At 46.2% G+C, this 12,312-nt stretch overlaps 1 protein-coding gene across 1 annotated transcript in view; it reads right to left on the minus strand.

Annotated features, from left to right (window-relative positions):
- The window catches only part of LOC115113782 (histone-lysine N-methyltransferase SETDB1-B-like), a 21,395-nt gene extending 9,651 nt beyond the window's left edge, over nucleotides 1-11,744 (minus strand). Inside the window, 17 exon segments of the mRNA XM_065007150.1 lie at nucleotides 1,679-1,848; nucleotides 1,937-2,053; nucleotides 2,215-2,305; nucleotides 2,880-3,141; nucleotides 3,279-3,615; nucleotides 3,791-3,934; nucleotides 4,083-4,236; nucleotides 4,432-4,561; nucleotides 4,803-4,993; nucleotides 5,260-5,333; nucleotides 5,604-5,808; nucleotides 5,882-6,055; nucleotides 6,177-6,282; nucleotides 9,221-9,264; nucleotides 9,409-9,578; nucleotides 10,463-10,666; nucleotides 11,646-11,744. Coding sequence (XP_064863222.1) covers nucleotides 1,679-1,848; nucleotides 1,937-2,053; nucleotides 2,215-2,305; nucleotides 2,880-3,141; nucleotides 3,279-3,615; nucleotides 3,791-3,934; nucleotides 4,083-4,236; nucleotides 4,432-4,561; nucleotides 4,803-4,993; nucleotides 5,260-5,333; nucleotides 5,604-5,808; nucleotides 5,882-6,055; nucleotides 6,177-6,282; nucleotides 9,221-9,264; nucleotides 9,409-9,578; nucleotides 10,463-10,666; nucleotides 11,646-11,662 — 2,590 coding nt within the window. The 5' untranslated portion in view covers nucleotides 11,663-11,744.
- Between the last annotated feature and the right edge of the window lie 568 nt (nucleotides 11,745-12,312).

Below are 12,312 nucleotides of genomic sequence, written 5' to 3' on the forward strand. Positions count from 1 at the left end.
GTGAGGTCTGGGCTCTGCTCACCAACCAAGACTTCACAAAATGGGACAAACACCAAATTGAGACGCATCCAAATAATCCATGCAGAAGCTAAATTATGCCGATATCCGCTAATGATCAAAATCCAGAAAAGAGCCAATCAATTCTACAACCAGCTAAAAGGAAGCGATTCCCAAACCTTCCATAACAAAGCCATCACTTACAGGGAGATGAACTTAGACAAGAGTCCCCTAAGAAAGCTGGCCATTGGGCTCTGTTCACAAACCCCAGGACAACACAACTACACCCAACCAAATCATGAGAAAACAAAAAGATAATTATTTCCAATGTGTCAAGTAATTAACAAAAAACAGAGCAAACTAGAATGCTATTTGGTCCTAAACAGAGAGTACACAGTGGCAGAATACCTGACCACTGTGACTGACCCTAAACAGAGAGTACACAGTGGCAGAATACCTGACCACTGTGACTGACCCTAAACAGAGAGTACACAGTGGCAGAATACCTGACCACTGTGACTGACCCTAAACAGAGAGTACACAGTGGCAGAATACCTGACCACTGTGACTGACCCTAAACAGAGAGTACACAGTGGCAGAATACCTGACCACTGTGACTGACCCTAAACAGAGAGTACACCGTGGCAGAATACCTGACCACTGTGACTGACCCTAAACAGAGAGTACACCGTGGCAGAATACCTGACCACTGTGTCTGACCCTAAACAGAGAGTACACCGTGGCAGAATACCTGACCACTGTGACTGACCCTAAACAGAGAGTACACAGTGGCAGAATACCTGACCACTGTGACCAACAATTAAGGAAAGCTTTGACTATGTACAGACTCAGTGAGCATAGCCTTGCTATTGAGAGGGCGCCGTAGGCAGACCTGGCTCTCAAGAGACGACAGGATATGTGCTCACTGCCCACAAAATGAGTTGGAAACTGAGCTGCACTTCCTAACCTCCTGCCAAATGTATGACCATATTAGAGACACATATTTCCCTCAGATTACACAGATCCACAAAGTATTTGAAAACAAATCAAATGTGGATAAACTCCTGTATTTATTAGGTGAACTACCACAGTGAGACACCACAGCAGAAAGATGTGACCTGTTGTCACAAGAAAAGGGCAGCCAGTGAAAAACAAACACCATTGTAAATACAACCCATATTTACATGTATTTTCCCTGTAAATTGTTATAACACTGTAGATCGCCATAATATGATATTTCAAATGTCTCCAATCCTTTGAAATTACAGTTTCAAAGGATTGGAGACATTTGAAATATCATATTACTGTTAATTTTTGATTGTTTATTTGACTTTTGTTTATGATCTATTTCACTTGCTTTGGCAATGTAAACATGTTTCCCATGCCATTAAAGCCCTGAATTGAATTGAGATGTGAGGAGAGAGAGAAGAAGGGAAGTAAAGGAAATAGGGCAAGACTTTCTACATTAGTATTCATTCTGCATTCACATGTAGGCATTTAAACAATTATATACACTGACAAGGAGCCATGTGCTGTTCTGAATGTTAATGACTGGTCTTATTATGCAGTCCACGTCCTACATGTAATGCAATGTGAATACCAGTACATACTGTTATCCATGTGTAACGCCTGCTATAACGCCGCTCTGTCCCCTCCTCCACCACACCACCCAGCGACGTACCTGCGTAGATACAGACGAAGGATCCCTTGGCCACGTCGTCCAGACAGCGGATGCCCCAGCCTTTGTTCTGGGTCTTAAAGAGCTGCAGCCTCACCTGCAGACCGTGCTGCACCAGACGGTTAGTACACATCTGACTGCAGCACTTACAACGCTTATTACACTCATAAATCCTGAGAGGGGGAAGGACGGAGAGGGGAGAGATTAGTAAGAGGATGTCTGTGTTTGTGGCTGTGTGTGTTGTTTGTGTGCGTCTCTCACCCGGTGGGCAAACACTCCTCCAGTCTCTTTTGTGTGTATCCAGCCGTGTGGTTGATCTGTGCTCCAGGGGTACAGGCTGTGGCCTGCAGGGTCAGCTGGTGACACGAACACTTGGACCTGCACAACACACACAATCCCAATTTCAACACTTTTAATTGACTAAATAAATGAATCCCTGATTTAACAATTGGACAGGTGAAATCTATGTAGTGGAGGCCATGCAGAAGACAGAGCCCAGATGAGGGGGTCACAGGAAGGTCAAGAGTCATAGTACTGACTTGTCCCTGCAGCCGTCGGTACAGTCACAGCCCACCAGGAACTCAGGACTGGTGTTGATGAACACTCCGTCTTCAGGGATACGCTCCTTACCTGGGAACACACATCAGTCACTGACGTCTTCAGGAATTCTTCACCATAGAATTAGAACTAATGTTCCAGTTTTATGACTTCATCTCAACTGAGTATCAATTGACTCCCTATTCCAGGTAGCCTAGTGGTTAGAGCGTTGGGTCAGTAACTGAAAGGTTGCTAGAACGAATCCCTGAGCTGACAAGGTAAAAAAAAATATGTCGTTCTGCCCCTGAGCAAGGCAGTTAACCCACTGTTCCCCTGAGCAAGGCAGTTAACCCACTGTTCCCCTGAGCAAGGCAGTTAACCCACTGTTCCCCGGGCGCCAAAGACGTGGAATGTCCAATTATGGCAGCCCCCCTGCACCTCTCTGATTCAGAGGGGTTGGGTTAAATGCGGAAGACACATTTCAGTTGAATGGATTCAATTGTACAACTGACTAGGTATCCCCCTTTCCTTACGTGTTGTGTAGCTAGTGCACCACCATTGGCCCGTACTATACAGGAAGACCTAGCGCTCTGATGGGTAATCGTTTGATTGAGGCCTCTATAGTAACTCAAGGCCTATATACGGATTGAGAAATCCCTCTCCTCACTGTAGGCCACGTCGGGGGGTGGTGTGATGTCGATCTCGTTGACGCAGGACAGGGGAATGTCCTCGCGGCCGTTGGTGATGTCTCGGATGTAGTAGTAAGGCTTCTGGGGCTGGAAGCGCCGGTCGACCAGGACATAGGGGTCCAAGCAGAACATCTCCAGGAAGATGAAGTCACAGCGCGTCTGGAACAGGTAGCGCTGGATCTCTGCCATGCTGCGCAGACACAGCCCACAAGGAGACTTGTAGATCACATGGAACGACATCTGACAGGGGGGTTGGGGAGAGGGAGAGAGAGGGGGGATGAAAGATAGTTAATACCAAAATCTGTCCCCTCTATAATAATCCAATTCCTGCTTCCTGAAAGATAAAATACTTCTCAAAGCTCTTTTTCTGTCTTTACCTTGCGGTTGACTCTCCGTCGGCCCGTCATGCGTCTGAACTCGTACAGTAGAGGGGTGAGCAGGGGGTTCCTGCCCCGGTGCATATCTGGTCTGGAGGGCCGGATACGGTTGAGACAAGCAGGCTGGCAGGTGTGAGGCAGGTAGAAGATGCGGTCTGTGGGGGCGCGGTACGAGGACTCGTGGGGAATCCGGTCATTACTGAAGGTGTATGGGGTCACTGCAGGTGCGGGGGCAGTGGGAGGGGCTTGGGGAGGAGGGGGCAGAGACTGCTGCTGGTGTTGGATAGGCTGTAGGGACGTGAGAGTCTGGATGTTGCCAGTCTGAAGGACATACATTCTGGAGGGGGGTGCGAGAGTGAAGTAGAGTTACGAATAGATTCCTATAAAACTGCATATTTGTGAGTGTGGCTCTTTAGTAAGAGATTATGTTCAATAGCAGTAGGAGAAGGGAACTAATTCATGCAGATTTGATGATTTTTTTATGATCATACATTTCCTGTCCCCTCTCTCACCTGGATGAGTTTCCAGGAGAACCAGTTGGAGGTTGGGGCTGCATGGCTTTAGGGGCGTGGCTATTACTGGCCAATCCAGTGCGAGAGCCTCCTGGCGTGGGAATGTATGGAGAAGTACTCTTCTTAGCCATCTGATACTTAGGACTGTTGAGGGTGGGGGAGACAGAGAGGAACAGGAGGGAATAAGGGGGGGTCAGGGAGAAAAGGGGTAAATGTAGCAGCGAGAGGAGAGAGAGGATGTCCATTTTCAAGGAATGTCACAAGATTTACACTGTGTGGGTGTGATACTCACTCTGTTCGTGCAAGCTGATTGGGCTGGGAGGGTGTAGAAGTGATAGAGGAGGGTGGGGAGAGGGGATGGGGGGATTTAGTGGGGGTCCCACTGGGGGTTATGGTGTTCCCCCCACTGTGATACTGGACCACGGGGCCCTTGGTCCTCAATGCTCCTACACAGAGAGAAAATGGTTAACGACATCCCAATGAAGTAGAGACTAGAGTAATCCAATGAAGGACAGGTCAAGGTTCCGTCATGTACAGTATAATATGTGATCCTGCTGGGTTATTAAAGATGGATTGATTGGTTAAGTGATTGGTTTGATTGTTCATATATTAAATGATTGATTGAATAGAGTGAGTGTTACCCATGCTGGGGCGTGTCCTCTGCTGGCCAGCCATCTTCTTCTCCTGGGTGTTGGCACAGTTGGTCTTCAGGTTGAACATGGGCTCCAGCCTGGTTGAACCGCGGTAGATCCACTCACTACGCTTGTCATCCTGAAGGAGAACAAATAACCATACAAACGGATTACCACAGAGATCACTTTTCAGTCATTTAATTGCTTTATCTTAGCTACCTTATTTTCACATTTTGTTGAGTGTCTGCAGAAGTAGTATAAAAACGTGATTCAAAACCAGAAACTAAACTATCCCTGTTTATAACATGCTGCGACCGTCATGTTAAATCAGACTATAAATAAAGTTGGCTGGTAATCAAATCCCAGTGATGTCATCATACCAGGAAGAGGATCTTGACGAGGCTGCCGTCCACCTCCTCCACTCTGCTCCTCCACCATGTCCCCTCCCACTCTGTCTTGATGACCTGGCCTGCCTTCAGCAGCACCATGGGCCTGTTGGGGTATGACGTTATATATTCCTCTATGAAGTCTTTACACGATGCATCCTCTATGTCCTCCCATGTACGCTTCACTGGGGGAGAAAATATGATGGGGAGAGGAAGAGGAGAGATGGTTAGTGAAGACAATGGGGCAGAGGGGGGCGGAGGGTGAGAGAAGACAATGGGGCAGAGGGGGAGAGGAGAGATGGTGAGAGAAGACAATGGGGGAGAGGAGAGATAGTGAGAGAAGATGTGAAGAGGGTAAGCGGAGGTCACATCCAAAAACCAGATTGATAGGAGAAAAGAGAGCATATTGAAAGGAAAGAGAGGACATGAAGACAGAAAGGAGGGTTCTTACTTGGTCTGCAGACAGGATAGAGCTCAGGCAGGGTCACGTAGGAGGCATAACCGTCGTCAAAGAAGATCAGGAACCTGAAACACACATAGACAACGGTTGAAAGAGCTTCACAACCCTTCACCAGACACACAGAGGATATTTGAAACAGCTTCACAACCCTTCACCAGACACACAGAGGATATTTGAAACAGCTTCACAACCCTTCACCAAACACACAGAGGATATTTGAAACAGCTTCACAACCCTTCACCAAACACACAGAGGATATTTGAAACAGCTTCACAACCCTTCACCAAACACACAGAGGATATTTGAAACATGCTCACACACACACAGCTTCCCACCTCATGCGGTTCTTGTTGTTGGGCATCTCTGCCACGATGCCAGCGTAGAGCCAGACCTGGTTGCCGTCCTTGTACTTGGCGACCACCCTGGCTCCCACGTATAGCCTCTCCAGGGTGGGGTGGTAGTGAAACGCTATGTGGTTCCCAGACAGTAGACTCTTCCCCTTGTTCTCAAACTTCACCTTGTACTTACTGTAACCATTACCTACAAACACACACATTCAATGTCAAACTTCACCATGTGCATAGGGGTGTGTGTGTGTGTGTGTGTGTCTCACCGACAGGGTTGATGGCGATGAGCATTCCGCTGTGCCAGGTCTTGGTGCGTTTCTTTCCCAGAAGACTCATCTCCAGTCTGATTTCATCATCCTTCAGGGAGGGGTTAGGCTGGGTGGGTGTGTTCCTGGGCGTGGCCTGGGACACAAACACTGCTGGCATCGGCACTGGGCCACCTACACAAAATAAGAAACGCACATGAACATTTGTGCAGTATGTACACACACAAAGACACTGCCATGACCCGGAGGTATACATCAATCACAGACATATAGAATTGCACATTGGTGCCATTACCTGGCTGTTGTATAGCAGGCCCGGAAGAAGAGTTCTTGTTGACTGTCTGGGCCAGCTTCAACACCTGCTGGGAGGAACGCTGGAGAGCTGCCGACGCCTCCTTAAACTACAGGACACACAAACAATTAACACATACATGTGGATATTGTTCAAACTTCTTTCTGAATTTTAACTACCACCAGTGTTTGTATGTACGTATGTATGTATGTATGTATGTATGTACAGTGGGGCAAAAACATATTTAGTCAGCCACCAATTGTGCAAGTTCTCCCACTTAAAAAGATGAGGGAGGCCTGTAATTTTCATCATAGGTACACTTCAACTATGACAGACAAAATGAGAAAAAAAATCCCGAAAATCACATTGTAGGATTTTTTATGAATTTATTTGCAAATTATGGTGGAAAATAAGTATTTGGTCACCTACAAACAAGCAAGATTTCTGGCTCTCACAGACCTGTAACTTCTTTAAGAGGCTCCTCTGTCCTCCACTCGTTACCTGTATTAATGGCACCTGTTTGAACTTGTTATCAGTATAAAAGACACCTGTCCACAACCTCAAACAGTCACAATCCAAACTCCACTATGGCCAAGACCAAAGAGCTGTCAAAGGACACCAGAAATAAAATTGTAGACCTGCACCAGGCTGGGAAGACTGAATCTGCAATAGGTAAGCAGCTTGGTTTGAAGAAATCAACTGTGGGAGCAATTATTAGGAAATGGAAGACATACAAGACCACTGATAATCTCCCTCGATCTGGGGCTCCACGCAAGATCTCACCCCGTGGGGTCAAAATGATCACAAGAACAGTGGGCAAAAATCCCAGAACCTCACAGGGGGACCTAGTGAATGACCTGCAGAGAGCTGGGACCAAAGTAACAAAGCCTACCATCAGTAACACACTACGCCGCCAGGGACTCAAATCCTGCAGTGCCAGACGTGTCCCCCTGCTTAAGCCAGTACATGTCCAGGCCCGTCTGAAGTTTGCTAGAGAGCATTTGGATGATCCAGAAGAAGATTGGGAGAATGTCATATGGTCAGATGAAACCAAAATAGAACTTTTTGGTAAAAACTCAACTCGTCGTGTTTGGAGGACAAAGAATGTTGAGTTGCAGCCAAAGAACACATTTACATTTACGTCATTTAGCAGACGCTCTTATCCAGAGCGACTTACATACCTACTCTGAAGCATGGGGGTGGAAACATCATGCTTTGGTGCTGTTTTTCTGCAAAGGGCCCAGGACGACTGATCCGTGTAAAGGAAAGAATGAATGGGGCCATGTATTGTGAGATTTTGAGTGAAAACCTCCTTCCATCAGCAAGGGCATTGAAGATGAAACGTGGCTGGGTCTTTCAGCATGACAATGATCCCAAACACACCACCCGGGCAACGAAGGAGTGGCTTCGTAAGAAGCATTTCAAGGTCCTGGAGTGGCCTAGCCAGTCTCCAGATCTCAACCCCATAGAAAATCTTTGGAGGGAGTTCCGTGTTGCCCAGCAACAGCCCCAAAACATCACTGCTCTAGAGGAGATCTGCATGGAGGAATGGGGCTAAATACCAGCAACAGTGTGTGAAAACCTTGTGAAGACTTACAGAAAACGTTTGACCTCTGTTATATACCCTTTGTTGGCAATGACAAAGTATTGAGATAAACTTTTGTTATTGACCAAATACTTATTTTCCACCATAATTTGCAAATAAATAAATAAAAAATCCTACAATGTGATTTTCTGGAGAAAAAAAAAACTAATTTTGTTTGTCATAGTTGAAGTGTACCTATGATGAAAATTACAGGCCTCATCTTTTTAAGGAGGAGAACTTGCACAATTGGTGGCTGACTAAATACTTTTTTGCCCCACTGTATGTATGTATGTATGTATGTATGTATGTATGTATGTATGTATGTATGTATGTATGTATGTATGGGAAGAGAGAGAGACAGGGCTGGAGAGAGAGAGATGGGGCGGGAGAGAGAGACAGCGAAGGGAGAGAGAGAGACAGCAAAGGGAGAGAGAGAGACAGCAAAGGGAGAGAGAGAGACAGCAAAGGGAGAGAGAGAGACAGCAAAGGGAGAGAGAGAGACAGCAAAGGGAGAGAGAGAGACAGCAAAGGGAGAGAGAGAGACAGCGAAGGGAGAGAGAGAGACAGCAAAGGGAGAGAGAGAGACAGCAAAGGGAGAGAGAGAGACAGCAAAGGGAGAGAGAGAGACAGCAAAGGGAGAGAGAGACAGCAAAGGGAGAGAGAGACAGCAAAGGGAGAGAGAGAGACAGCAAAGGGAGAGAGAGAGACAGCAAAGGGAGAGAGAGAGACAGCAAAGGGAGAGAGAGAGACAGCAAAGGGAGAGAGAGAGACAGCAAAGGGAGAGAGAGAGACAGCAAAGGGAGAGAGAGAGACAGCAAAGGGAGAGAGAGAGACAGCAAAGGGAGAGAGAGAGACAGCAAAGGGAGAGAGAGAGACAGCAAAGGGAGAGAGAGAGACAGCAAAGGGAGAGAGAGAGACAGCAAAGGAGAGCGAGAGACAGCAAAGGGAGAGAGAGAGACAGCAAAGGGAGAGAGAGAGACAGCAAAGGGAGAGAGAGAGACAGCAAAGGGAGAGAGAGACAGCAAAGGGAGAGAGAGAGACAGCAAAGGGAGAGAGAGAGACAGCAAAGGGAGAGAGAGAGACAGCAAAGGAGAGAGAGAGAGACAGCAAAGGGAGAGAGAGACAGCAAAGGGAGAGAGAGAGACAGCAAAGGGAGAGAGAGAGACAGCAAAGGGAGAGAGAGAGACAGCAAAGGGAGAGAGAGAGACAGCAAAGGGAGAGAGAGAGACAGCAAAGGGAGAGAGAGAGACAGCAAAGGGAGAGAGAGAGACAGCAAAGGGAGAGAGAGAGACAGCAAAGGGAGAGAGAGAGACAGCAAAGGGAGAGAGAAAGACAGCAAAGGGAGAGAGAGACAGCGAAGGGAGAGAGACAAGCTTCAACACCGGCTGGGAGGAAACTGGAAAGCTGCAGATAACAGGGTCAATTAACACGAGTGTGTGTGTGACTAGTGATTTGTTCTCACCATTGCATCATGGACAGGTATCCCAGGTTTCTTGGGAGGAACCACTGAGAGGAAAGAGGTCAGAGAAGAGAGAAAAGAAACCAGGTTAGACATTCACTCCTGTGTCTTATCCTGGAGCTGCCCCTCTGGACAGGTTTCCTTTGGTAAACATATTGTTTAGCTCACTGGGAGTAAGTGGCAGTACGTACGTAAGCCCACAGCGATGACATCATCATCGTCATCATCATCGTCAATTTCTATGACATCAGAGGACTGAACCCCTCCCACTCCACCCTCATCCTCTGAAGAGCTCTCCTTGTAGACCAGACCCATTTTACTGTAGGTGGACTTCACCAGAGCCTCACACTCCACTATGGACCTGCAACACACACACACACAATGGAGAGAATCACACAGATGGTAACACACACACACACACCAGTCCTATTGTGAGGATTGAAAATATGCTTGAGGGTGTCTGTGTATGTTAAAAGCAACATTTTGCAACATTTGAATGATGTGACTAGCGGAAAGGCTGTGGCCTTGAGGTATAGGCAGTTATCATGAGTTGTGGGAGACACGTACAGCACGTAGGCAGTTAAACAGACTGTCTTTTGTTAGAACTCAAACTTAGCAGTAACTAGAACCAGATGTGAGATAACTGTACGGTATTTAGGGTATGAGCGCATAGATATTCTGCCCAGCAACAACTACACCTGCCAATGGGAGCGCCCGGGGGCTGGGACCAGTTGGGGCGCCAACAATCAACATAGGTCGAGTAAATTTAAACCAGACTTGATCTCTACTCTGACAGGCCAGCTCGGAAGCAGGAACTACTACTGTCAGAGTATTGTCAGAAGATATCTTTAGGGTGTTGGCCAGTTCTCTGTTTGCCCTGCGTGGTGTTACAGCGGACCCATATATATGAAAATTGCATTTACCACTTATTGCTTAGCTAATAAAAAATACATAGCATAAAATTGGTGACTCAGTCTCATACTTATCCTGATACCAGATTCTATCAGCGCAACCCTTTACACTATTTTACAGTAAGTCGGGCCTCACATTCTTCTATAGACCTGACACAGAGACACACACACTAAAGTCTTCCACTCTACTATGGACCTGAGAAAGAAAGAAACAAAACATAATTCCCCCCCCCCACACACACACACACACACACACACACTAAAGTCTTCCACTCTACTATGGACCTGAGAAAGAAAGAAAACATAATTCCCCCCCACACACACACACACTCACTGGTTGGCATTGTTGAAGAGTTTGTCCACCACCTCCTCTTCCTTCTCTTTCTGCTCCACCCATTCTTTGAGCTCAGCCAGCTGGGCCTTCCTCTGGCGGACTGCCTCGCTCCTCTCCACCTCCTCCTCAATCCACTTACTCAGCTCCTCCAGAGACACACCCAGCTCCTCCTCCAGACCAGAGTCCCAGCCCTCCACCTCCATCCTGTGGGGAGACAGGAGTGAGAGATGTAACGGGGGCCAGGCAGAGAGAACGATGGAGAGACCGGGGTTGAGATATACAGGGAGGGAGAGTAAGAAAACAACGGGAGGAGCGTAGAAGGGGATGAGGCAGAGACAGAAAGGACGGAGTGAAGATGAGGCAAAGAAAGCGAGAGAGATTTTATAGAGTTAGCTAAGATTACATTGTTACTGATCAAGCTAGTGTTAGCTAACTAGCTAGCTAGCTAACTACACGGTATTCTGAACATTGTTGTAATTTCAGGGCCGATTAAACACGTTGGGACTAAAACTCACCTGTACAATCTGTTTAAAATATCACCCTATGTAGTTTATATTGTAACAAAGGTCATGCATTGGTGTTTTCAATTTCATGTGATCGTCGCATTGTTTTGAAATGAGGGACCACTGTTCAGGGACATCGACAGTGCTCGTGGTAGTTGTAGTCTTATAAATAAACGTATTTAACTCATCTTAGAAGATCAAAATAAACATTTGAAACTCGTTATTTGGAATGAAAGCTATTGTAATCAAAAACATTTTACACCATTTGTATATCATACTAACATAGGGGGGCACTTAGTGAACAATTTAAACTACAACTCCCAAACGTCACAACGGGAAAAGGTTAGCACACAGCCGTGCGCGGAGAAGACACGTTTAGCAGTCAGAAATATTGTACTGTAGTAGCTTTAAATTAAATTCCCGTGGGAATGCACTTTTTAAAGTAAGTGATTTTGTGCACATAATCACAGTGGATCTTCATTTATCGGACAAGTTGAGTTTATTCAAACAATCTTGCTAACTCGAAAGTTACTGAGCTGGGGAGGGAGACTAGCTAACTAAGCAGTTCAGTCTTTTGTAGTTGCCTTCTCTAAATCTATATCCGCTCACCGTATAATGCATCTGCAACTAAAAACTGTTTATGAATCGAGACAATTTTTATTGGAAGTTAATGAACTCACCCATCATTAATGTTCATTTATCCAGTCATTCAGCTAGACAGCTACAAACTACTCACAATTACCCCGCATACAACTTCTTCTTCCTGTGGCTTTCCGGCAGACTAGACGCTGTGTTGCGAATTGCTGCCCTTAGCAGGTCGGAATGCGGATTGCACATTTTGATCAAAAAAGGGGAATGTGGTAAAACTTAAATTGCACCATCAAACCCTGCTATACACTATCCCCAAAAACCATCAGCCCATCCCATTACTTTGGCACTAAACGATCCTACAGCATTGCAGGCTGTCAGCCTGGTCGGATGGAACCCTTCTCTCAAAACTTCCTGTCGATCTTCTGCACTAAAATCTCTGACACGCAAATATTTCTCTGCTGCTGCAACTACCATCTATCTTTTGTGATTGTTTTATTTCACCTTTATTTAACCAGGTAGGCTAGTTGAGAACAAGTTCTCATTTACAACTGCGACCGGGCCAAGATAAAGCAAAGCAGTGCGCCACAAACAACAAAACAGAGTTACACATGGAATTAACAAGCGTACAGTCAATAACACAATAGGAAAAAACAAAAGTCTATAGCAGTCAGAAATATTGTACTGTAGTAGCTTTAAGTGGGAGAACTTGCACAATTGGTGGCTGACTAAATACTTTTTTGCCCCACTGTATGTGCA

The sequence above is a fragment of the Oncorhynchus nerka genome, linkage group LG3 (assembly GCF_034236695.1).
Source record: "Oncorhynchus nerka isolate Pitt River linkage group LG3, Oner_Uvic_2.0, whole genome shotgun sequence".
In the NCBI taxonomy this organism is placed as follows: Eukaryota; Metazoa; Chordata; class Actinopteri; order Salmoniformes; family Salmonidae; genus Oncorhynchus; species Oncorhynchus nerka.